The following is a 27,650-nucleotide window of genomic DNA, read 5'->3' as shown; positions in this document are numbered from 1 at the left end:
ATTTTGTCCTGTATATGGATTCCAAAATTCAGCTTCAGTGAAGTCAACAGCACAGAAGCTTAGAAGAGGAGTATGTTGTACAGTTCCCTCCACATAAAGTATTAGGTATTCTAAACTGGAATTTGAAATATGCATTTGTTGAAAAGGAAACCAATAATGCTGATATTAAAAAAGTAATATAGCTCCTTGAATATTTCAAATATTCTCTTAATACCCTCTGATCACTTAATATTTTACACTGTAAAGCAAAGGTAGTGCACTACTCCTTTCCTTTCCTCAAAATAATTAACATGAACTTTTGCTTCCATACATTTACAGCCACTGGCAATTATGCTTAATCATAATGAAGAACCTTCAATGCACCTGTTGTTCCAAAACGTTTTCGATCAGCAAAACTAGGAATCTGAAAAAGAAAATTGTAGAGTTAAAATAAGTTACCAGATGCAGAATTCTCCCTATATCTGTTTGGTCCAAACTCAAGTTCCCAAATCCAATTATCAAGACTTGCGTTACAGGACAGGATCAAGATGGTGTGCTGGTGTTGCAAATAGAAAACAAAGCGAAGTACTTTAGAGTGCCCAGGCAGTTTCACAACTACTCAGGCACTTTGCACATGTTCAAGAATGAGCTGAAATTTCCTGGAAAGCCAAGACTACTCATGGAAACAGTTGATTCTGAGGGGTTGAGAACAGAATCTGAGACAATACTGACACAAATGATATATGGGCACGACAAGAGTATTTAAAACCGTATTAAGAGTGCAGGAGAAAAAGATTTCACTAACACTTGTAAGATTCCCTAGCTCAGGGGTTCCCAAACTTTCTTTTTATGCCATGGGCCCCTAACATTAACTGAGGGGTCCATCAACACCAGGTTGGGAACCCCAGCCCTAAATGAATAGGAAAACAGGGAGACATTAGGCACTGGTGAGATTACGTTTGTATGGTATTGGTCTCCTTATTCAAGAAAGGGAGTCAACACATTGAAAACACTTCAGAGACAATTTATTGAACTAATGAGCAGGTTGCCTTTAAGTTGAAGAAAACAAAGTTATTCCAAAAGACACTTGGAACAGAAGAATGGGAAGTATTTTTTTTAAATATAGGTCACTTTCATCTTCAGTTTACAAGTGGCTCATGGCTTAAGAAAGTCTTTCAGTATTATAATATAACAGTAAATCTTATTATTTGCAGCCAACAAGAACCCATTAATATAGTTTTATGATATTGACTGGGGGAAAAAGATTTGTTTTTTGGCAAGGGCTTAGAGTCCTTCAATCCACTTGAAAGGCTGTGAAACAACAAATATCAGTGATAATAAACCAGATTCTGATTCTAACAGACAAACTTAGATTAATGCATCACATCTCCAATTCATCTTGCAATACCTATTACACAGATATACAAGTAGATTACATGCTAGAGAACTAGGACATACAGTTAGCTACACACAGACAGTGAGTCAAAGTGATCCAGCAGTGCAAGATATTGAGGCTGATGTCCACTACTGCGGCAGCATTCTAATCCAGAAATAGATCATCTCTATTTTTCCCCTCTAATTTTTGTTTGAGTTGTTTATTTACCTGTATCATTAAAATGAAAAGCTATATACACCATTTGGTTTGTGAGAAAACATTTAAGCATATACCAACCTGATTACCATCCCGTGAAAAATACCTTCTTTCTATGACCTAAAAACTCAAAACAAAATAACAATTACTAGATGTACACACCATACAGGCTTAGTGAAACCAGCACCTAATATGTATCATACTGTCTGAAAACAAAGATACACTGTCATGTGACGGTTTTAGATTATTTATTGTTAAATTGGTAGCTATCCATGTAAGTTGCTGCTTTGATAATCTAGTAACATGTGACAATGACAAGATTGTCTAGTCTTTTGTTATATATGGATCTCTTTCTCAATTGCCATTATGGGGAAAAACTAAAACTGTGATGTAAAGGTACAATGGATTTATAAATAACACCACGATACACTGGATTAAAGTCACAACATGCCAAAAATGCCTAATGCTTAAAATAAAATAAGCAACTTCAATTTAAAATCTTAGTCAGAAGTTCTTTTATCACTGAACTCCTGGCAATATGAACACTGGATTTGTAAGAAGGAACCAATCACACCTCACTCCAATCCAAATAACACGACCCCCTGTGTAGTTGTATGTCAGTATGTACAGGGATAGATGCAATATGGTTAAGCCATCAAGTTGCACAAAAACCACTCCAAACCTTGTAAAAGTTCTTTTGGAGATTCAGTGTCAACTTTGTCATCTCCACTTATAATAGCTTTAGGAATTCTGTAGAATGATATTTACTAGCCATTGAATCCTACCCTTCTTCTTGGCTTCTATCTAAAACTGAAGCAGTCTTTTCACATCCCTAGAATTTAGGATCACGTGCTTTTCTTCTAATTTACAATGGTGGTAGCTTGCTACTTTTCGAACTACTGGAGTCGTTCTGGTGATGGTACTCGATACAGAGTCATCGAGAATTAGATTCAGAATAATACAGCATACAAATAGGCCCTTCAGACCCACACACCATGCCAAGCTAGTTCTACTTGCCCACGTTTGGCCCATATCCCCCCACAACCCCTTCTATGTTGTTATTGCATCCAGCTCAACCACATCACTGGCTGGCAGCTCATTCCTTATATGCATTATTTTCTGCATGAAGCAGTTGCCCATCAGACCCCTTTTAAATTTTTCACCTCCAACCTTAAAAATATACTCCTTAGTTTTTACATTCCTCCTCCAAGGGAAAAAGATTACGTGAGCTTATCCAATCTATACACCTCTACTGATCAGTTGTGTTTCAATCTACTACATTCCAAGAAATAAAGAATCAGCCTGGCCAAACTTTCTCAGGCCCTTGAGTCCTGACAGCACCCTCATTAACTTTTTCTGCACTTGTTCCTGTTTAAGTGTCCTTCCTACAACAGGGCAACCAAAAGTGCAGATTCACAAAGGTCATGTAACACAATGTCCCAACTCATACACTCAATGCCCTGACTGAAGTCCGGTATGCTAAATTCCTCTTTCACCAACCTGTCACTCCACTTTCAGGGAAAGTATGTACTTGTACTTCCAGATTTCCGCATTTCACAATGCTCACGAGGCCTGATCACTCACTACACAAATCCTGTCCTGGGTTGACTTCTCAAAATACAACACCCTACACTTATCCAAACTGAAAGACATTTGCCCACTTACCCAGATGATCAAGATCACCCTGTAATTTTTAATCATTTTTAACTGTCTATGGTACCATCTGTATCTGTATCATCCACAGCTTACTAACTACACCTTGTACATTCACATCCAAATCATTTACATACATAGTGTACAAAAGTCCCAGCACTAACCTGTGGGGTCCAGCCTGTGAAACAACCTTCAAAAATCACTCTCTGCTTCCTACCGTCAAACCAATTAGTTTTTGCTCCCTGAATCCAGAGCAATCCAACTTCCCAGAATAGCTTGCAATGCAGACCTTTATCAAAGGTCTTGAAGTCCATACAGACAATGTCCATTGCTCTCCCCTCATCCATCCTATTATCATTTTTAAAAACTCCAATAGATTTGTTTGACAAAATCTCCCCACACTGTGCCATGTTGGACTGAGAGTGCCAGTAGTTGGCCACAGTGATAATGAAAGCAGACAAAAATATGGACAAGCCAGGATGCTTCATGACATGGAGGGAACCTCCATGGTTCATTCACTGGCTGCTGTTCTCCTTCGTCAACGGTTGATCATTGATTTTGCTGTCAGACAAGCCAAGGCAAGCAACTCCTGTGCTTTTAGAAATGACATGCATGGCAACTAAAATGTACTTGTGGTGTAGAGACAGTGTGTGGAATGGCCATTCTAAATTACTTTGTTCCAGGACAGTACTGAGCTTTACAAATGTTATTCAAGCTGTACTCGTACGGACAAGTGGAGTGCATCTCATTACAACTTCTGATGCATCTTATAGGTTGTGGGATGAGTGGGGGACGAATGGTTGAGTCACACACTGAAGGACCCTCAAACTGTGACCCATTTCTGTAGCTACTGTACATTGCTTGTGTGGCTGGTTCAGTTAACATTCCTGGTCAATCGTAAATCTCAGGCACAGACTTGGCAATAACAATACCCTTAAACACCAGCAGTACGTGGTTTCTTATGCAGCTAGTCATATCTAACAACTTATAATTCACGATTGTTACATGCTGCACATTGTTCAAGTCCTGCTGTATGCAGATGAATTAAACATTCTCACTTCATTTCTTAAGATAGAAAATGATGTTAAGTCCTGGACACTATTCCGAATGAAGCCAAAACAAACCACTTATGGCTAAAGGTTACAAGTGCTTTGCCTCTCATGCTGAGCTCTGCTATCACTGAGAGGAACTCAGCATATCATCTTCCAGTTAACTGCTTAATTATTTACTTCCATTCAACACTGTGGCGGAACTTCGATCTGACAGTTGGTTGTGGGCTTGCATAGCTGTCCAATGCATACATGTATGAGGTCCCCATGTCATAACTTCAGCAGGCTGGTAACTCACTTTCAGATATGCCTGGTGCTTCACCTAGCATGCCCTTCTGGACCAAACAGTTGTCAAAATTTGAATTCCCCGTTTAGAGATATTGGCTTTTATTTAATAAACAATCAGTGTAGCAGCTATTACAGGTTCAATTTTAAGGAGTTTGAACATTCTCCCCATGACGAGCGGCTTGCTTCCAGGCATTCCAGTTTCCTCTCATATTCCAAAGACACATGGCTTAGTATGGTAATTGGTCACGTGTGTAATTGGGCAGCACAGACTTGTTAGGCTGGAAGGGCCTGTTATCGCACTGTACCTCTAAATAAATAAAATCAAGATGTCGGGGTTACAACAGCAATGACAAGCTTAAATTTAATTAAGCCCCAAAAGCTAAAAGTGAGCAGACATAGCTATGATACCCTCTGTAACTATAACACACATTTTAAAAAGTGACATGCTAATTTAGTAATTTCAGTAAATCTCGGATTCATAAGACTTCTGAATAATTTATAATTTTACTGTAATCTGACAAATTATCATTTAGATTGCAATTTGTTGGTATCTGTTACAATGAAGTTAAGATTAACTACAGTAGAGATTAAAAAGTTACCTTACTTTATCAAAAAAACGACTCAGTTTCACAGCATTGGAAGATCCTGCAGCTAAGTAACGTGGATTGGTACAATCCTATAAATTGTTTAAAAAAAAGAATTAATAAACTGCAAGATCACAGTAGTTGTATAATTTGAAGTAAACAATTGATTTGCAGGTTATTTAAAATAAGAGTGCTTTACTATTTGAGGCATACAGTATATTTGAAACATAAAAGAATACAACTAGAATTCTAATAGAACTATGCAGATCATGAATGAGCCAGGGTCAGACTAGGTGGGACAGCAGACGAGTGACAGAAAACATACAGATTCACCTGGTGGCAATATTATTACTTTTCCTTGCTCTTGGTTGGCTGATGCCATGAATATCAAAGGGTCCAGGATCAAAGCTGTAGTATTCTTAACTATACACATCCACTCTGCCACCTCTAGTGGGCCCTACCTACCAGTGATGCTGGACTTGCACAGAAGTGATAGTGGAGGAACCCAAAATGTTGACTGAAGGGAATGATTCCAAGAGTATGATGGCAGAAGAGAATATGATATGCATAACTAATCTGCAAGATAGTTCTCTCAACTGTGGCCGAAGATACTTGGACAATTGTACAAAATCATCAGTGCTAGATAGTCAATCTAGTCTTATGTTAAATTTTAGTTTTTTGCAATAGATTAAATGCAATTGATTGATTAGCAAGTAACTTTAAATTGCAATCTAACCACCAAACAATTTTTATTTTAGAATGAACTGTTAAAACTAAACCTACTATAGCTGATTTTGGGCATGATGATACTAATCTAGATGTAAAAATGTTTACTCAGTCGCATGCAGAAAACAGATGATACATTACTTTATGAGCTTCATTCTCCATAAATTTGATTAGGAATTCTAAAAGCAAAGCAGAACATGCTTTACATCTACAACAAAAAACTCTATCTAAATCTGATCCAGTGTTTGCTATGCAATAATTGCATACAATTTACTAAACTACACTAGAGTAATTTCCTAAATTTCATTCAAATGAATAAAATGTTGTTTTTATTATTAGAATCAGGGACTTAAAGAAGCATACCAGATTAATTTCCTCAGCATTGAAATCCTCTGCTAAGAATGCAGTCCTTGTCAACACCTCATTCCTTTTAGTTTCATGGATTTGGTCCAACTTTGTACCAATGACTAACAAAGGAATCTGCTTATCTGCGAATTGCTCCCGATCATAGTCCCTATTTAAAAAAAAACAATTTCTCACTTTTGCATGATCTATATGCATGCAATTTAAAAACACATTCAATTACAAACATTAATCCAATTCTGAAATGGTACAAAGTAGGAACTGCGAAACAAATTGTGAACCATTATCCAATACTTTCTACTCCCACATCACCATTGCTCAATTTCTCAATACACTCCACCCACCCAACCTGTGAACTTATTGTCATTTACCCTTCTCAATGATTGGTTCCCATGCCCCAGTCCCCAATATCAAAGCAACTTCACCTTTATTATTTTTCTCCCAATTGTTTGAATTTTTTTGGTCACAGATTGATTTTCCAGGCAGCGATGAAGTTCATTGAACATTGATTACCATAAAATTACTCTTCATTCTCCTGCATTTATTTCAAATCATTCATCTTCCTCTTTTTATCTGTTGCTGCCTCCTTCCATTTCCTCCTCTACTCCTGTTTCACTATGCCTTAAATATTCTCCCTCCTCACACAGATTCTTACTTCTCGTCTAATTTTACTTCAACCAAAAAGTTCAATATTATCAGGACTATCCATATGTAATCTGGCAAAAGATCAACTAATTTTAAAAGTTATCAGCATGCATTGTGTGCATCAAATTTTAAGTAAATTCACTATGGTTTATGCACATTCTAAATAATACCTTATAAGTTTTCACAAAGAATAGACTAATAACTGTACTGTATTGTTTGTAGAATTAGAAAAGGTATTACAACAGAAGCAAACTTACCCATTTGCTACGATGACTCCAGTAGGAGTGGAATCCTTATTCAAAGCTTCTAAAGACCACCGATACAGATTCTGAGATGACTTTTTGTTAGTACAGTCATGCACTAATATTATACCTTTAAGAGTCAACATCCAAAAGAAACAAATCATCAGTTCGATATTGATAACAGAAAAACAAGCTTAATTAAAACTATTGAATAGTTGTAAAGCTACTAATGAACTCGAGATCCAGATGCATGGGATTCTTATGACAATATGGGCCTCACAGACATACAGTACTTTGAAAAAGTATTCAGCCCACAACTATTTTACCATTTTACTCTCTCACTTCTAAATTTAAAATATATTGAATTAGGATTTTGAGCTAATCTACAGAACATTGTGCATCATGTCAAATCTGAAGAAAAATTCCAAAATTGCCAATTTACTAAATATCATAAAACAAAATTGAGACTGTAAAAGTATTCATCCACTTTGTAATTACCACACTAACTTTCCTACCTTACCAGCTCACTAAATTTGTTGATGTAGAAAACTGAAGGATCACCTGTTTTCAATTAATTCATAAGAATATATAACCCCTCTCTCTGCAAGGTCCAACAGTATGGTAGATTTTCAACAGACCAAATCAAAATGAAGGCAAAAGAGGATTCAAGGCCAGTCAGGGAAATGATAATAGAGAGCACAAATCTGGGGAAGAGTACAAAATCACCTCAAAGGCACTGAACATTCCTCAAAGCTCAGTGCAGTCCTTCGTGAAAAAGTGCAAAAAAAACTGAAACCACAGCCACAATGCCTAGGTTAGGTCACCCCACCTCACTGTGAGAAGAATGGTACTTGTAAGAGAGCCTACTGTGATGCCAACTGTCACAGTGAGCTGCAGGAGTCAGTGAGCGCAACTGGGGATGAAGTTCAAGGCACCACAATCTTTAAAGGCCTTGCACAAAAAGTACATTTATGTAAGAGTAGCAAGGAAGAAACCTTGGCTAAAGAGAAGAATTTACAAGCATCATTCAGAAGATACTGTAAAGATGTGGAAGGAGTTCTTGTGGTCAGATGAGACTAAAGTGGAGCTTTTTGGCCTCAACACTATGCGGTACATGTGGCGTGAATCTAATACAGGTGTCCCCCGCTTTTCGAACGTTCGCTTTACGAAACCTCACTGTTATGAAAGACCTACATTAGTTACCTGTTTTCACTAACAGAAGGTGTTTTCACTGTTATGGAAAAAAGCAGCGTGCGCCCCGAGCAGCCACTCTCCCCCGGATTCGGAACGGCATTCTCACTGGCATTGCTTAAACACATGCCTGTGAGCATCTGTTTGCAAGATGTGTTCTAAGGTATCGTAAAAGCCTGAAAGAGCTCGTAAGGGTGTTACACTTAGCGTAAAAATAGACATAATTAAGCATTTTGATCGTGGGGAACGAAGTAAGGACAAAGTGAGTTTGGCTTGTGGAAGTTGACGAAGATGATGTTGAAGAGGTTTTGGCATCTCATAACCAAGAACTGATAGATGAAGAGCTGATGCAATTGGAAGAGGAAAGGATAACAATCAAAATCGAATGCAGTAGCGATCGGACCGAAAGTGAAGTCGTCCAGGAACTGAATGTGAAGCAACTGCGTGAGATTTTCGGTGCAATGATAAAGTACGACTTTAATTTTGAAAGGGTACGTCAGTTTAGGGCATATTTGCAGGATGGTTTGAGTGCTTACAAAGAACTGTATGATCTAAAAATGCATGAGGCTAATCAGTCAAGCAAGCCTTCCACATCAGCCACAGCAGACGACGAACCTCAACCTTCGACGTCGAGGCAGGCAGACATAGAAGAAGATGATCTGCCTGCCCTGATGGATGATGAGATGACCCCTCAGTGTCCCACCACCCCAACCCCCGGGCCGCCGACAGATACATTGCCGCGAAGAATGCAGCGGTAGCCAGGAGGCACACAGCACATCTTTAAGAAAAAAGTCAAAATAAACATGCTAATTAATTAGGTGCCGCCCGGCATGTAAATGTCAGCCCAGATCAGAGGCGATTGTCAATTGCGTCACCTCTGATCTGGGCCAACATTTACATGCCGGGCGGCACCTAATTAATTAGCTTGTTTATTTTGGCTTTTCTCTTAAAGATGTGTGGGTGAGTACTGGCTGCCGCTGTACCCCTGCATTCTTCACGGATCGGTATCAGGTCACTGCCCGGAGGGTGGGGACCACTGCACCACCCCAACCTCCAACGACTCAGCCTACTACACCATCATCAGTGTGCTCGGCGCTGTCCCAATTCTGGTAAGTGATACTACACTGTACATACATTATCTCTACTTTATATAGGCTGTGTATTTTTACGTGTTATTTGGTGTGATTTGGCAGCTTCATAGCTTAAAGGTTATTGGAGAGCGCTTGCGCCGTGTTTCTGTCGAGAGCGCTTACGTGAGATTTTCGCTACCGAGAACAGTGCAGCAATGATTGTGGAAAAGTATTTCTACTTTATATAGGCTGTGTATTTATCATATCATTCCTGCTTTTACTATATGTTACTGTTATTTTAGGTTTTGTGTGTTATTTGGCATGATTTGGTGGGTTATTTTTGGGTCTGCGAATGCTCACAAATTTTTCCCATGTAAATTAATGGTAATTGCTTCTTCGCTTTCTGACATTCCGGCTTACGAACTGTTTCATAGGAACGCTCTACCTTCGGATGGCGGGGGAAACCTGTACTGCGCACCAGCTACGTAACACTATCCCTACAGTAAAGCATGGTGGGGGTAGCATCATGCTCTGAGGATATTTTCAGCAGCAGGGGCGAGATATCTGGTCAGGATTGATAGGAAGATGAATGCTTCTAAATACAGAGAGATCCTGGATAAAAACCTGCTAGTCTCTGCCAGAAAGCTTAAACTGGGAGTAAGTTTGTCTTTCAGCAGGACAGCAACCCAAAGCACACTGTCAGAGCAACCATGAAGTGGCTTCAAATGAAGAAAGTTGATTGCATTGAGTGGCGCAGTCACAGTCTTGACCTTAACCCAATTGAACATCTCTGGCAAGACCTCAGGATCGCTGTCCACTACTACTTCCCAACTGACCTGGCACAGCTTGAGCAATTTTGCAAACCTTGCTCTACCATGCTGTGCAAAGCTAATAGAGACTTATCCAAAAAGACAACTGGCTATCTTAGCTGTGAGAGGTGGTTTAAATAAGTACTGAGCAAAGGGGGATGAATACTTTTGAACTGCTGACATTTCAGGTTTTTGAATTTTTAGTTTTTCATGCTTTACAATTTTCCCTGTGGAAAAAAACAAATGATTCACAAATAAAAGTTCTCAGTTAAACTGATCAAAATCCCTGGTTGTAATACTCATTTATGTGAACAAGGGTTGGGGGATGAATACTTTTACAAAGCACTGTATATAGATCAACAATATTGCAAAGATAGACATCACTTTAATGATTTTTCAGCATTCAGTATAAAGCATCTATCCAAGGCTTAACGGATCTGACATCTAGTGACAGATTAAAATAGGAAGAAAACATTAATTTGTAATTAATTTTAATGTACAAAATAGTTTCACAGCGTGCACGAGAAAAAAAATATAAAGAACAGTATTTCATGCATGAAAAAGGCAGTTATTTTGGATAAAGACAGCTTACAAGTTGCAGGCTGGTGAAGCAGAGTCCACGAGTTATTTTGTACGAAGCAGGTAGGCGCTCATGAATATTCATGGTATGAAGCAAAAGAAAGTAGAGTAAAGTTTATACTATGAATGGTAGGACACTAAGGAGCATAATGGAACAGAGAGACCCAAGGTACAAGCTAATCGTTTGTTGGGAGCAGTTTCACTGGTAACAGGCTGATGAAAAAAGGCATTTATCACACTGGCTTTCATCAATCAGGCAAGTAAGAATAGGAGCTGGGGCTTTATGTTGCAGTGGGAGTTGTTGAGGCTGCTCTTGGAGCTCTATGTACCGTTTTGGTCACCCTGTTATAGGACGAGATGTGGTTAAACAGAAAACTGCATTAAAACCTATTTGGTGTTACCAGGACTAGAAGGCCTGAGTTACAAGGCTAGGTTGGCCTGACTAAGTCTCTATTCTTGGAACACAGGGATATTTAAAATTATGAGAGGTGAAGATAAGGTGGATGGTGACCCTTTTCCTCAAGGAGAGAAGTCCAAAACTAGGGGGCATAGATTTAGGGCAATGGGAAAAAGATGTAGAAGGAACCTGAGGGGCAACTTTTTCCATGCAGAAGGTGATGAGTATATGGAAAGAGCTTCCAGTAGAAGTAGTTGAGGCAGGCATAATATATTTTTAGTAGTGCATGGACAGCTTTATGAAAGGAAAGGGCCTGGAAGGATGTGGGCTGAATGCAGGAAATAGGGACTAGCTAGATGTACAAAGTATTTGGCATGAATTTGTTGGGCTCAAGGGCCTCTATCTCTGCTATATTCCTCCGTGAAAATGACTCCAGAAAAACATTCACACAATCTCAGAGCTGAATTGTCAGATTCTGTCGTGTAACATTCTATAATTTTAGAACTCAAGTTTAAGGAAGAAATCATGCAGATTATGAAATGCCGAAGCCTACATATAATTATTAAAGACACAAATACTGAACAGCAAAAGAAACTTCCATACCATTCACGGAGTTATAAAATACAGCTCTAGTGCTTTTAATGCTACTGGCATTGCCCACAGATCCACCAATATCCCACAATTCAATGTAGTAGGTTTTCTCAGCTGGTGTGCCTTCCTTATAGTCATGAACCTGAATTAAATCAAATCACCAGTTCCTGTAGTTATACATAATTACCCCAACCAAAGTAAAAAAAAAACAATGCAAATAATATTTTTAAAGTGAAACTGGTAATATCTAGAAGTAATTCAACACAAGTTACCTTCAAATATTTAAGAGTTTTATTTTATAAATAGTTACACTGAAAAAAAAATCACTTGACTCCAGTGCAACTACATTACATATGGAAAGCATAACTTCAGGTACAGTCTCATCAGAACCTTGAGATGTTATGGTGCAACATTTACTTGTATACTCCACATCCCATGCAATAAAAGCCAATATTTTACTTGGCAAAAATGAGGAAATCTGCAGATGCTGGAAATTCAAGCAACACACATCAAAGTTGCTGGCGAACGCAGCAGGCCAGGCAGCATCTATAGGAAGAGGTACAGTCGATGTTTCGGGCCGAGACCCTTCGTCAGGACTAACTGAAAGAAGAGCTAGTAAGAGATTTGAAAGTTGGAGGGGGAGGGGGAGATCCAAATGATAGGAGAAGACAGGAGGGGGAGGGATGGAGCCAAGAGCTGGACAGTTGATTGGCAAAAGGGATATGAAAGGATCATGGGACAGGAGGCCTAGGGAGACAGAAAAAGGGGAGGGGGGGGAAACCCAGAGGATGAGCAAGGGGTATATTGAGAAGGACAGAGGGAGAAAAAGGAGAGAGAGAAAAAGAATGTGTGTATATAAATAAGTAACAGATGGGGTATGAGGGGGAGGTGGGGCATTATCGGAAGTTTGAGAAGTCAATGTTCATGCCATCAGGTTGGAGGCTACCCAGTCGGAATATAAGGTGTTGTTCCTCCAACCTGAGTGTGGCTTCATCTTTACAGTAGAGGAGGCCAGAGAAAGCAGGATCTCCCAGTGGTCACACATTATAATACCACGTCCCATTCCCATTCTGATATGTCTATCCACGGCCTCCTCTACTGTAAAGATGAAGCCATATATTTATAAATACACATTCTTGATTACCTGACTGGCAGACCACAGTACGTGTGCTTGCAACATTGTGTGTCCGACAGAGTGATCAGCAGCACTGGGGCTCCACAGGGGGACTGTCTTGTCTCCCTTTTTCTTCACCATTTACATATCGGACTTCAACTACTGCACAGAGTCTTGTCATCTTCAGAAGTTTTCGGATGACTCTGCCATAGTTGGATGTATCAGCAAGGGAGATGAGGCTGAGTACAGGGCTACGGTAGGAAACTTTGTCACATGGTGTGAGCAGAATTATCTGCAGCTTAATGTGAAAAAGACTAAGGAGCTGGTGGTAGACCTGAGGAGGGCTAAGGTACCGGTGATCTCTATTTCCATCCAGGGGGTCAGTGTGGACATGGTGGAGGATTATAAATACCTGGGGATATGAATTGACAATAAACTGGACTGGTCTAAGAACACTGAGACTGTCTACAAGAAAGAACAGAGCCGCCTCTATTTCCTGAGGAGACTGAAGTCCTTTAACATCTGCTGGATGATGCTGACACTGTTCTACGAGTCTGTGGTGGCCAGTGCTATCATGTTTGCTGTTGTGTGCTGGGACAGCAGGCTGAGGGTAACAGACACCAACAGAATCAACAAACTCATTCGTAAGGCCAGTGATGACGTGGGACTGGAACTGGACTCTCACGGTGGTGTCTGAAAAGAGGATGCTGTCTAAGTTGCATACCATCTTGGTCAATGTCTCCCATCCACTACATAATGTACTGGTTGGGCACAGGAGTACATTCAGCCAGAGACTCATTCCACCGAGATGCAATACAGAGCGTCATAGGAAGTCATTCCTGCCTGTGGCCATCAAACTTTACAACTCCTCCCTTGGAGGGTCAGACACCCTGAGCCAATAGGCTGGTCCCGGACTTATTTCATAATTTACTGGCAAAATTTACGTATTACTATTTAACTATTTATGGTTCTATTACTAGTTATTATTTATGGTGCAACTGTAACGAAAACCAATTTCCCCCGGGATCAATAAAGTATGACTATGACTAATGCCCCACCTCCCCCTCATACCCCATCCGTTATTCATTTATATACACACATTCTTTTTCTCTCTCTCCTTTTTCTCCCTCTGTCCCTCTCACTATACTCCTTGCCCATCCTCTGGGTTTCTCCCTCCCCCTTTTCCTTCTCCCTGGGCCTCCTGTCCCATGATCCTCTCATATCCCCTTTGCCAATCATCTGTCCAGCTCTTGGCTCCATCCCTCCCCCTCCTGTCTTCTCCTATCATTTTGGATCTCCCCCTCCCCCTCCCACTTTCAAATCTTTTACTAACTCTTCCTTCAGTTAGTCCTGACGAAGGATCTCGGCCTGAAACGTCGACTGTTCCTCTTCCTAGAGATGCTGCCTGGCTTGCTGCGTTCACCAGCAACTTTTATGTGTGTTGCCAATATTTTACTTGCCTTCTTATTAGCTGCTGTACCTGTAAGCCAATCTTTTTAGTTCCTGCACTAAAACTCCCAGATTCCAATGTACCATGAAATTTTGTAGTCAGATTCCGTTGAAGTAGTAATTTGCTTTTTCATTCGTCCTTACAAAATGGATTAACCTCATCTTTCTCCTCTTTATACTTGATCTGACTACTCCCCTATCTGCACTTAACTTATCCACATCCTTCTGTAGGCTTTTAGTGTCTTCACAACTTGCTAAACCAACCTTCATTATTAATCGCAGCAAATTTAACCCCTTCTTTCCCAGTCACTAATATACACTGTAAATAGTTTAGGTTCTAGCATTGATTCTTGATGTGCCCTATTAGTTACATTGCCAATTAAATATGACCCACTCATTGTTTTCTGATAGCTAGATACTCTACTATCATGCCAAATTCCAATCCAAATATTGTACATTCCTTTTCTTATGTAGAAAGATTTTATAGGCACCTAATCAATTGCTTTCTAGAAATCCAAGTGTATTATATTTACAAATTTCTCTTTGTCTACTACTCTAGCAAACAAAAATAAATTCCCTTTCATTTGACTCAACACTCTTGCCTCCTGGACTGCTTCAATGAGGCCCAAAGCACACTTGAGAAACAGCACTTCATCTTCTGTCTGAACACGCCTTCTGGACTCCATATTTAATTCTACAACCTAAGGTAACGTGATTTCTGTCTGTAACAAATGATTGACTGATACTTGGTTGACTGATATTGGTTCAGCTCATTTGCTCCCTCCTCCCACCTTCTTGCCCCTCTACACTCCGCCCCTGAAAGTGGACAACCCCAGCTTGACCTGCTCTACATTTTCCCTATGTTCCCACTTTTAAACTATTCCAATTCACTCTTTGACCAGATAATCCTGTTTACAGCCTAATCCCACCATCACCCAAGTTTTACCCTAACAGAGGCGTCCCCTTTCCCCAAGCATCCCTGCAGTTTTAAAATGGTATTCTTGTACTTTCTCCAGTTCTGAAAATGGGTATACAATCTGGGAACATTAACTCTATTTCTCTCCCCACAAATGTCATCATTTTCCATTCAATGGCCTCTGAAGAACAGCCCAATTCTGGAATCAAATTGAGAACTAAGAGTTAAAGAAAATTTCCAGAATTCACCTACTCCTTAATTCCATAATGACATGTTATTCCAGAAAGGATCTAGTGCTTTCCTGGCATACGTGACAAATAAACTCTTCTCAGGCTTCCAGCCAAGTCCAGGTGTTGATTTTAACTGACATTCCGATCACAAACTCCATCATCTTCATCAGGAAAGATGCCTGGGCATGTCTAGTCCAGTCGTATGTATACACCCCGGTCGTCTGTCCTTCCTGATTGTTGAGGATTAACCATTCAAGTCAAGCCACTTTTTATTGTCATTTCGACCATAACTGCTGGTACAGTACACAGTAAAAACGAGACAACGTTTTTCAGGACCATGGGACTGCATGAAACAATACAAAAACTACACTGAACTACATAAAACAACACAAAAACTACACTAGACTACAGACCTACCCAGGACTCCATAAAGTATACACAACAGTGCAGGCATTACAATAAATAATAAACAAGACAATAGGCACAGCAGAGGGCAGTAGGTTGGTAGTCTGATGGCTTGGGGGAAAAACTGTTACATAAATAAACAGCTGAATGGCAGCGTCCGGGATTCCGTCCGTTTCTGTACTCCCGCCAAGTATTTCGTTGGAGTCGGATGTAGTTCAATTTAATGTTCATTGGAGAGCAGAATGGACGGGAGAGCCGGCGGCTAGGGCTTGCTTTTTTCCTGACACAGACTTCGGCCCGCTGGCCTCACTTCCACTTCCTCGCATACCGCTTACGTCGTCCCCACCTCCAGTCACTGGCCTCAGGCAACTCCGAGGACTGCGGGCCTGATTCCCTCAGCAAGCCGAGGTCGCGCAATTTAACCAGCAGATCTTCATGAAGGTTTGTTTTTGGGTGATCTCTATATTATAGCAGTATCTGGTGATGGTAGATAGTCACTCTGTTATCCATTGCCCTAAACCCTAATTGTACCTTAAAATTAAATTTAAAAACTAAATTAAAGTAGCACCAGATCCGAAAGGCCACTGCTGCCGTGCCGCGGCGGTTTCTGCTTTCCCACCTTGTTTAAAATTGTTCTTACTTAGAGCAAGACCTTTGTCTTTGTGAAGTAACAACTGGAATATGATTTTAAACAAGGTAGGACAACGGAAGCCCGATTGGTTAGTCCTCAACCAATCAGGGGGTCAGATAACAGCAGTTGAGTGTATATACCACCGGACTAGATGGGTGTAAACATCATCTCTGATGAAAGTGGCAGAGTTTGTCATTGAAAAGTTGGTTAAAATCAACAGCTGGACCAGACTGGAACCCCAATCAGACTATGCACATTATTCCAAACCAAAAGTATCTTTATGACCATCACTGTTTTAAATTCCCCAAATCAGGAACATAAATCAAAATTGTTTTTCCTCTTAAGATCAAGTTGCTGTATTGAGTGAACTTATAATAACTTAGAGGAAAAAAAATCTTGATATTTTACATTTAAGAGAAGTTTCTGACCCCCTGAAAACTTACCCTCACATCTACAGAGCATCCAACAGTCCACGATGGATTGCCCAGTACCTGGTTGTGGCAAAACAAATGGACAAGAGATGATTTCCCAACTCCTGAAAAACAAGCAGATAAGAAAAACACCAAGTGGAATGAATTGCCAGATGAAAAATATAAAAACATCAATGCTATTGGGAGCAATCTACTGCTAGAGGGCTAATTAGGTACCAACTGGAGAATATTCACTTTGTTTGCAATAAAATTGTACACACAGAAATCCAAAAATTCATATCCAAAACAATACTTCAGGTTATTCATAAAGGCTTCTCAGCCAATGCAAGAAACACATTTACTTAATTTACGGTGCCTGACACCTTTGACAAGTTCATGTTTATCGTCATTCAACCATATACATGAATACCACCAAATGAAACAGTGTTCTTCCATACAAAGGTGCACAACACAGTACATATAACTCACACACAACACAGGCTAATATTATCACAAAGACACTGACAAATACTAAGGTGCATTTACTACACTGGTAGTGCTTCATGTGTGATGAAACCTGTGCGGTGGCAGGGAATGCAATAGTTTCATGGTTTGGGGGAAAAAGCCATTTCCCATTCTAACAGTCTTTGTCCTAATGCTACGGTACCTCCTGCCTGATGGTAAGTCAAAGGGATTGTTGAAGGGATGGGAGGGATCACCGACGATGCAGTGGGCACTGCGTATGCAGCACTCCTGCAAAATATCTCAGAAGGCTGGGATGATCCTCTCCGCAGTCCTCACAATACTTTGTCCGATCTTGAGGTCTGATAACCAGACGGTGACACAGCTGGCCAGGACTCTCAGTGACGCTTTCATGTGAACACTGGTTGAATGGTTGGGGGGGGGGGGTGGAACAGGTAGAGTTTCGCCTCCACCTCCTGAGGAAGTGGAGACACTGCAGTGCTTTCTTGGCTAAAGAGGTGATGTTGAAGGATCAAATAAGATCGTCCACTGCATGCACTCCCAAAAACATCATGCTCCTAATCCTCTCCATGGAGGAGCGTGTATGTGCCTTGAGTGTGGTCAGCCTGCACCTTCCTAAAGTCCACAACCATTCTACCAGCTGTTCAACCTCCTCTCTGTACCTATCACCATTGTCGATGACGGCAAGCATTGCTGTGTCATCAGTCAACTTGATGATTCGGTTTGAACTGAATCTAGCAGTACGGTTATACGCCAGCAGTGGGCCTACCACGCAACCCTGGTGGGGTGGGCAGGTGGCGCCAGTGCTCAGCGTTATGGCTCTACAGATGTTTCTGCCAGTACAGACTGACTGTGGCTTAGATCCAGTTACAGAGAGAGGTGTTAGGACCCAACGAGGACAGTTCATCCAGCAGCATCTGTCCTCGTTCTGTCCAACATGACACTCCAGGGTCATGAAAGAGGCGGCTGAAGAAATTGTGGAGGCATTAGTAATGATCTTTCATGAATCACTAGATTCTGGAATGGTTCCAGAAGACTGGAAAATTGCAAATGTCACTCCACTCTTCAAGAAGGGAGAGAGGTAGAAGAAAGGAAACTATCGGCCAAGTAGTCTAACCTCAGTAGTTGGGAAGATGTTGGAGTCGACTATTAAGGATAAGAAATCAAAGTAATTGGAGGCACAGGATAAAATAGACCATAGTGAGCATTGCTTCCTCAAGGGCAAATCTTGCCTGACAAATCCGTTGGAATTCTTTGAAGAGATAACAAGTAGGATAGACAAAGGAGTATCGGTTGATGTTGTGTACTTGGATTTTCAGAAGGTCTTTAACAAGGTGCCACACATGAGGCTGCTTAACAAGTTAAGAGCCCTTGGTATTACAGGAAAGATACTAACATGGATAGAACTTTATCTGATTGGTAGGCAGCAAAGAGTGGGAATAAAGGCAGCCTTTTCTGGTGGGCTCCCAGTGACTAGTAGTGTTGGGACCAATTCTTGTTGTGTTATATGTTTCTTGTTACATTATATGCCAATAATTTGGATGATGGAATTGATGGCTTTGTTGCAAAGTTTGCAGACAATATGAAGATAGGTGGAGGGGCAGGTTGTTCTGAGGAAGTGGGCTACAAAAGGACTTGGACAGATTTGCAGAGTGGGCAAAGAAGTAACAGATGGAATACAGTGTTGGAAAATGCATGGTCATGCACTTTGGTAGAAAAACAAAAGTGTTGACTATTTCCTAAATGGAGAGAAAATACAAAAAAAAAGAGGTGCAAAGGTACTTTGGAGTCCTTGACCAGGATTGCCTAAAGGTTAATTTGCAGATTGATTCTGTGGTGAGGAAGGCAAATGCAACATTCGCTCTCATTTCAAGAGGACTATAATACAAAAACAAGGACGTAATGTTGAGACTTTATAAAGCACTATTGAGGCCACACTTAAGAGTATTGTGAACAGTTTCGTGCCCCTTATCTTGGAAAAGGTGTGCTGAAACTGGAGAGGGTTCAAAGGAGGTTCACGAAAATTATTCCAGAATTGAATGGCTTGTCATATGCAGAGTGTTTAATGGCTCTGGATCAGTTTTCACTGGAATTCAGAAGAATGAGGGGTGACTTCATTGAAACCTATCGAATGGTGAAAGGCATAGATAGAGTGGATGTGGAGAGGATCTTTCCTTTGATGGGAGTGTCTAAGGCCAGAGGACACAGCCTCAGTATAAAAAGATGTCCTTGTAGAATGAAGATGAGGAGGAATTTCTTTAGCTAGAGAGTGGTGAATCTATGGAATTTCAAATAAGAGAAAATCTGCAGGTGCTGGAAATCCAAGAAACACACACAAAATGCTGGAGGAACTCAGCAGGCCAGGCAGCAACTATGGATGCCGTTTCGGCCCAAAATGACGACTGTACTTTTATTCCCCCATAGATGCTGCTTGGCCTGCTGAGTTCCTCCAGCATTTTGTGTGTGTTAATCAATAGAATTTGTTGCTATAGACAGCTGTGGAGGCCAAGTCTTTATGCAATTTAAGGCAGAGGTTGATAGACTCTTGATTGGTCAGGGCACAAAGGGATACATGGAGTAGGCAGGAGACTGGAGCTGAGAGGAAAAATTGGACCAGCCATGATGAAATGACGGTGAAGACTCCATGGGCCAACCGGAGTAATTCTGCTCCTATATCTTAAGGTCTTTATTAAGATAGTGGGGAGCTATCTTTTTAATGTGTTGCAGTATTTCCAGCGAGTTCCTCGATATAGATGAGGCAATGAACAGATAAGCAAGCATTTGTAGTACAGGACAATTGAGTGAATTGGTACAGATGAAATGGGAGAATGGATCAGCTCATGATAAAATGGCGGAGCGGACTCGATGGGCCGAATGGCCGACCTCTGCTCCTTGGTCTTATGGTCTTATAGATCATACAAGTAGTGATGCTCTAATGCACTTGCTAACAGAATCGTCTTTTGTAGCAGAGATGAAAGGTTTGTATGGTGCCAAAGTAGCTTTGGCAAGTAATTGCTATGTATTTGGTGGGTTCTACACATTGTGGTCAGGATGCACTGATGGTGGAGGGAGTTGGTGCTTAGCATGATGCATTAAATGTTAATCGAACATGATGAATTGTGTTTGGCTTCTTCTGTGAGCTGTGGAAGAGTTTTCCAGCAGATTCCTGACATGCTTATTGACAGTCAAACCGCTTTTAAGATTTAGGATGGTTAGTGCTCACCATAAATTCACAGATATGCGCACATGAATCTGTGAAGTTTTTGGTCACTGCAGAACTCCAGGGTGTTGATCACGTGGTGCCCAGTACTGCTTTATTTGAATGGGGATGGTAACTGGTTAGACTCCCTCTTCCATCTGCTAATGTCAGATACTTGCGCACAAACAATGTTAACTGCCTGGTATCAGCACATGCCCAAGTATTGTCCTGTTAAATACAGCCCACAACTACACACATTTTCTAATGAGATGTTAATAGAATAAAACACTGTGCAATTACCAGCAAATATTTCCATTTCTGGCATGATGAAAGATTCATTGATGGAGGTTGAAAATGATTAGGCCTGTATTCCAGCAATGGTGCCCTGGGATTTAATTGACTGATCTCTTTTAACTTTTCTATACAAGGAAGGATTCTAGCTGATTCCTTCAGAGCCATACCAGAATGGTAGTCAATTTACAAGCCCTCATAATGGCAGTATATTATCGTAAAATAACATTTTCAGCGCTGTTGTTGGAGACATATTTGAGCAAGGATACTAACAGGCATTTGTATTTACTGCTCTTCTTTAATTAGTCCTGTGGGATATTTTACTGTAGTTCATCTGCTGGCACTTCGTCTGGAAAATCTCTCAACCAATGCGCTACATTCCCTGTAGATTCACTAACTTTTCTACTCAAATCTCCGAAATGAAACTGAAGTCATAAACTCCTGACACAAGATAAACATGGCAGGGCTAGGACCAGAGACAGTAAACTTGAGCTGATACAAAATCAGAGCGTCAGAAACAAGTTTAAAAAATAGCAAAGATTCAGTGCAACAGAAGAGTTGGCATTTTATGTCAATGATCTAACAGTTCTCATGGAAAGTTATCAACCTGAAATACATACTATCTTCTAGCAACAAATTACCTGTTAGAGAAATTGACTGGGTTGAGCAGCATCAGTTGGGGTGGGGCAGGAGAGATGAATTGGTGATGTTCTGGGTCAAAATGCTGCATTACTCCATTATATCCATTGTATTATTTTCCACCCTTTTCTACCTTTTGAAACTTCAGATCTTCAGTATTTTTGGTACAGTGGATTCTGGTTAACTGCGACACATTGGGACCAGTACATTTTGGCCCAATTAAGCTGCTGCCTCAATTAGCCAAAGTTTCATAGAAATAGTTTTTGAAGGGTATGTATAAAAAAGGAGAAACTATCATTTAACTGAGTATCAAATTAAGTATTTAAATAAAACTTAGAATTAGAACACTTCTATTACAACTACAATACTATAAAGTTGAATTAACTCCTAATAGTTATCAACGGAGGAATTCAACCAGTGTACACTGCCATGTTCTTTTGATTGACTGAAAATGAACAAAATCAGAGCAGACAACAGCACAGATAATGGACTGCCTTTATACAATGCTCTTGACAATTGCATCCTCCAAATTCTTAACTTGTTAAAATAATGAAATTGTTTCATTTTCACTCCCAGCTGTGGCATCTCCAAAACCCGAATGCTTGAAACTGCAGTGAGCAAAACAGTTTTGAATTGTCTTACTGGTTATTTCTCACCAACTACCAGTGACAAAAATAACTATATTTTGAACACAAACACCCACAGCTGACACCATTTTAAAAACGGTTCACTCTAAGTGTGGTGTAGTGTCTAACAAACATACACGTGCATGTGACTGACACTTGTTAGAAATTGCTCAGCAACAGTGTCCCAAATAAATGAAAGGAATCCCGCCTATTTTCTCAATTAATCAGAATCCACTGTATTTCACTTTTTATTAATATATCAACTGCATAAGGCTGGATTATCCCTTATTTTGTTTTTAAATTTTATTTAGAGATACAACACAGAACAGGCCCTACTAGGCCAACAAGACTCACGGCCCAACAGCCCAACCATTTAGCACCAGCCTCATCACAAGACAACTTACAATGACCAATTACCGGTACAACTTTGGATTGTGGGAGGAAACCCATGTGCTTGCAGGGAGAATGTACAAACTCCTTACAGACAGTCCTGGAACTGAACTCTGATACGCTCCGAGCTGTAACGGGGTCACACTAACGGCAACACTACTGCAGCTATTTTATAAAATCATTCATTCCCTGTGTATTTATGAATTATAGATAAGAATGATCACTGTTTTGCCTGAACTGCCTACATTATGACAGTGCGAATGTAATTCAAATTTAATCTGAAGAGGCCATACCAAATACTATATAAACAGGTTACAAAAATCAAATCAAATTAACCTAATAAACTATGAATTTCAATATTCCATCATGATGCTCTCTGACTATGTGGCTAAGTATGGCTCCAATGCTATCTGCAAATTCACTAATGTTGTTGGCAGAATCACAGACAGTGACAAAGTGGTATCCAGGAGTGAGATTGGTCATAACAGCAACCTTACATTCAACATCAGCAAAACCAAGGAACTATTTGTGGACTTTAGGAGGGCACGTAAACACACACCAGTCCTCACTGGAAAGGATAAGCAGCTTTAAGGTGTCAATATTTCTAAAGCTCAATCCTGGGCCCAACACATCAGCGTAACCATGTAAAGACATATCACTATCTTTACTTAGTTGGACGCTTAAAGAGAGTGAGCAAGTTATCGAAGACTCTGATAAACTTCTACAGATGTACAGTGGAAAGCATAACATCATGGTCAGATATGGCAGTTCCAATGTACAGGAATGCAAGAGGCTACAGAGATCAGCGGACTCTGCCACTTCCATTAAGAGTGGATCTCTTCTCATCGCCAAGGACGTCTACGAGAGGATCTTTCAGGAAGGCAGCATCCATCATTAAGGACCCCTACCACCCAGACATGTCTCTTCTCATTTCTACCATCATGCAGGAGGTAGAGGAGCCTGGAGACCCATTACTCAAAGTACAACGGCATTTTCCTCACTGCATTAAGGTTGTTGAACCAAGCAGGAAAAAAAAACAAGTACTGTAATCACAGAGAGATACAGCACAGAAACAAGCCTTCATGCTGACTATCAACCAGCCATTTGCACTAATTGTACATTAATGTCAGAAGCTGTGCTACTGTGCCACCTTCTAACTTGGACTATATTTCCCCCAACTTGTACTAATGTTACGTTTGTTTTACTTTATCGTGCAAACTACTAATGATTTGCCTTAAGTTCATGTATATGGACTGTGCTGTTGCAAAAAGCTAACTTTCATAGCATTTATATTCTGGGTTTGCATGCCCATGACAATAAACTTGAACTTGAATCCTTCTATCAATAATTTAACAAGTGAAACTGCTGTTTGGGTACTTAACACTACATCATCTTTCCATCTTCAACTGCTGGTCCACAAGGGATCAATTTTACAGCACCAGAGTAAAAAAACTAATCACTGGCAAATTTTAATCGTGTAGGATTCCAGCGTCGCTTCAACAGTGTAAATGAATATAAAGACATAGGATGCGTTTATCATTAGGTATAATCATAACTTTAAAATCTAATGAACGAGGATGGTTCCTGTTGTATGAAGCATCTGTACATCAGCAATCCAACAGCAATGTAAAAAGTTGTCCCTTCACGAACCTCCAAATTATTAGCTCAACAAATGCAGAACTTCGCAAACATACTATTCTTTCTAAGCAAAGATATGAGAAACACAGCTGTCCTTCACCTGAATCCCCCAACACCAGCACCTTCACACGATCCAACGATGCCATGTCACTTTACCCCACCTTTGCGTCGGTTACGTCCACTATTTAGAAACCATTGTCTGATTGGCTGATTTCCTCACCAGGCAGCGCAAACGGAACCAACGTCCCTTTGTGAATTGCTAGGGGTCTGTCAGTCACCGCCAACCGACTTCCCCCCTCCAGTGATGCAAAGGTGTCGTGTGACCCCCCGAAGTGACGCATTGACGCACGGGCGGGCGGCGAACGCGCCGTTGCTGCCTGCGTGAGGCACCACTGGGTCGTCGGACGGTGTGCGGTGGATGATCGTGAGTATTTGAAGCCTGAAAATAATTCCAGTCCAGCAAATCTTCTTATTGGTAATCTGAATGCTAGCAGCTGTTCAGCGCTGGCCACCCTTACGTCTCTCCGCGCTAACGGTCGACATTGTTCTTGAATCTTTTCACAGGACCTTAAGTTCTGATCTTCCCGGAATTGCCGGTAGTTTTGCCTTTACTTGTGTGTAATTAAACCCTCCTCGGGGGGTGTTTTACTGGGCCTGATTCGAGCGAGGTGCGTTTTTTTTGGTTGATGGTGATATAATTAAATGGGAAGTAAACCATCGGAACTGTTGTGGTTAAGGGAGATGATCTGAACGTTCAGAGCAAAATTCCGATGGGTGGTCGTGGGGGGGGGGGTTCAAGATGTTTGCATAATTTATTTGGACATCGAGTCTAATCCAATTTTTAGATGAAGGAAATCAATTACAGGAATAAAATTGGATTTGGGACTCTTGATTTTTAGAAAAGCATATGTAAAGAGTCCCACGTGTGGGGCTCATTACACATGAGTGTTAGAATCGGTTTTTATGAATTGATATTTATGAAGTCTGCTTTTGTGTTGGGCTGGAGTCACACAAACATGAAATAATCTCGGCTATAGAGCTTTTTCCAGCCCACTGGTAGTTCAAACGTTCATGGCCTTTCTTATGCCTCAAGATTTTGATCGCGCCTGTTCGCTATGTGCCGGGATTTCTTTAGTATCCAAAATCAATGGATCTGAATCTTAAATGATTGAGAATTCACAGGATTGAGATGGATAAATGCACATATTTAAAACCTATGTCTAAAGAAGTTTCTCCCCATTCTAGCCCGAGATAGTCGAACTCTTTATCTGTGACTCTTCTATTCCTAGACTTTTCAGCAGGAGGAAATAGGCTCTAAACATCTGCCCTGCACATAGGTTTGTTGAGCTCAACATTCTATATCTCTTAGTCTATTTCATCTTCTTGATGTTTGACCAAATAATATATTCCTAATTGTAATAAAAATAGAAAATACTGGTAGTGTCAACAACTTTAGGGAACGTTTCAAGATCCTAATCTTTCATTACTCTTGATGTCCTTGTATGAAAGGTGCTTCATAAATGTAATTTATCCTACTATTCTCTTTATGACAGCAGTGCTCTGAATGGTTATTGAATTTCACCTACAGTCACTTCTGATGCAAAGTGCCTGTTTTCCAGTTTGCTTAGTCTCCATCATCAGAACGTTCCAAGCCTTTGCATGTTTTTTTTTCTTCAGGTTCGGGCATTCTATTTTTTAATCTTGACTATTTATGTACAAAGAGCTTGACAAAATCTCATTGATCTCAGGTGTTAAGTATAAGGACATAAGAAAATAGGACCTGAAATGTGGGGTCACGCAAGCCTGGCTGCCATTCAATATGATAATGGCTGATGCTCTCTAGGCTTCATCTTCTGTCATGGTCAGTTCTCCATAGTCATCAATTCACAAAATGGATATACTTGCTCCTTGAGCACCCTCAGTGTCATCTGTGTGAAGAATTTCCTGCACACCTCAGTTTTAAACAACCACCTCCAATCTTACCATTTTATTGCCTCCTCAGCTTGTTCCCACTGATGAAATATAACATCTACCCTGTCATGCTTACTAAGGATTTTGTATGGTTTACTAAGGTCGCCTCTTGTTCCACTAAATGTTGAAGATTATGGATGCGATTTCCTTAGCCACTGTTAATAGAATAACCTCATTCCAGGAATTAGCCTGATGAATTTGGACTGGTTCCAAAGAATGCATATCCTTTCTTAACTAAGGGAATCAAAACAAGGGCCTCAGAGATACCCTGTACAATTGTAGCAATGTATAACATTGTAAGGAGGCCTAATATCATTCCAAGTACAACAGCTCTTCTTCCATCTGTGTGTGTTGCAGCCTTTCAGATTCGATATCAACTTCGGGTAATTTACTCATACATCTGTGTTGGAATAGGCCAGGTCAGCCATCAGTGATGAAAGTGTGCAAAGGAATGGGAGATGGAATTTAATTCAGATTAGCACAAAATGAAGTATTTTAGGAAGTTAAATTAGGAGGGGACATACACAGTGAATGGCAACGTCCTGGGGAGTACTATCCTCCGCAGATCCCTCGATTTCATTTCATATTCATATTCATGTGCCTATTTAAAAGCTGAGACTCATAGAAAAGTAAACCATAGAAACAGGCCCTTCGGCCTCTGTGCTGAACCATTTAAACTGCCAGACCATAGCCATCCATATCCCTACTATCCATTTACCGATCCAAACTTCTCTTAAATGTTGAAATCAAGCTCGCATGCACCTCTTGCGCTGGCAGCTCGTTCCACACTCACGACCTTCTGAGTGAAGAAGATTCACCTCATGTTCCCCTTAAACCTTTCACCTTTTACCCTGAACCCGTGACTGCTGCTTAGTCCCGTCCAACCTCAGTGGAAAAAGCCTGCTTACCTCTCTATACCTCTCATAATTTTGTACACCTCTGTCAAATCTCCCCTTGATCGTCCACATTCCAAGGAATAAAGTCCTAACCTATTCAATCTTTCCTTATCGGGTCCTCCAGGCCTGGCAGCATCCTTGTAAATTTTTGCTGCTCTCTTTCAACCTTGTTTACATCTTTCCTGTGGGTAGGTAACCAAAACGGCACACAATACTCCAACTTAAGCCTCACCAATGTCTTATACAACTTCAACGTAACATCCCATCTCCTGTACTCAGTATATTGATTTATGGAGTGCAATATGCCAAAAGCTTGCTGCCTCATCTTTATGACCTTATCTACTTGTGACATCACTTTCAAAAGAACTATGTACCTGTATTCCCAGATGCTATTGCTCTACCACCCCCCTCAGTCCCCTCTGTATTCACTGTGTGAGGCCTACCCTAGATGGTCCTGCCAAAGTGCAGAACCTCACACTTATTTGCATTAAGTTCCATCTGCCATTTTTCACCCTATTTTTCCAGCTGGTCCTGATCCCACTACAAGCTTTGATACTACACCCCCAATCTTGGTGACATCCATAAATTTGCTGATTCAGTTAACC

The 27,650-nt window shown here is 40.6% G+C and overlaps 3 protein-coding genes across 6 annotated transcripts in view; 1 reads left to right on the top strand and 2 right to left on the bottom strand.

The window, feature by feature from the left end:
- Positions 1–5,232, bottom strand: part of hgd (homogentisate 1,2-dioxygenase) — a 56,169-nt gene extending 50,937 nt beyond the window's left edge. The window contains exons 1-3 of the mRNA XM_063050650.1: positions 5,165–5,232; positions 1,652–1,690; positions 364–403 (exon numbers count right to left, since the gene is read on the bottom strand). Coding sequence (XP_062906720.1) covers positions 364–403; positions 1,652–1,662 — 51 coding nt within the window. The 5' untranslated portion in view covers positions 1,663–1,690; positions 5,165–5,232. The remainder of the gene's footprint in view (positions 1–363; positions 404–1,651; positions 1,691–5,164) is intronic.
- rabl3 (RAB, member of RAS oncogene family-like 3) lies at positions 5,156–24,366 on the bottom strand. Its single transcript, XM_063050183.1, has 6 exons — positions 24,279–24,366; positions 16,946–17,037; positions 11,770–11,899; positions 7,136–7,250; positions 6,234–6,384; positions 5,156–5,236 (listed from the first exon to the last, which is right to left on the bottom strand). The coding sequence occupies exons 1-6, from the start codon at positions 24,322–24,324 to the stop codon at positions 5,156–5,158; spliced, it is 615 nt and encodes a 204-aa protein (XP_062906253.1). The 5' UTR covers positions 24,325–24,366.
- Positions 14,948–27,650, top strand: part of gtf2e1 (general transcription factor IIE, polypeptide 1, alpha) — a 69,739-nt gene continuing 57,036 nt past the window's right edge. For 3 of the 4 annotated variants that reach the window (XM_063050654.1, XM_063050652.1, XM_063050653.1), the window contains exons 1-2: positions 14,948–15,026; positions 24,402–24,602. The gene's annotated coding sequence lies outside the window, so the exon portion shown is untranslated. Of the gene's footprint in view, positions 15,027–24,401; positions 24,603–24,774; positions 24,847–27,650 lie in introns of those variants that run through there. The other variant, XM_063050655.1, reaches the window with a different exon arrangement.

This window comes from Mobula hypostoma, chromosome 6, assembly GCF_963921235.1.
Source record: "Mobula hypostoma chromosome 6, sMobHyp1.1, whole genome shotgun sequence".
Lineage (NCBI taxonomy): Eukaryota > Metazoa > Chordata > Chondrichthyes > Myliobatiformes > Myliobatidae > Mobula > Mobula hypostoma.
The sequence above is the reverse complement of the archived record's forward strand: the minus strand, read 5'-3'. Positions and strand labels throughout refer to the sequence as shown.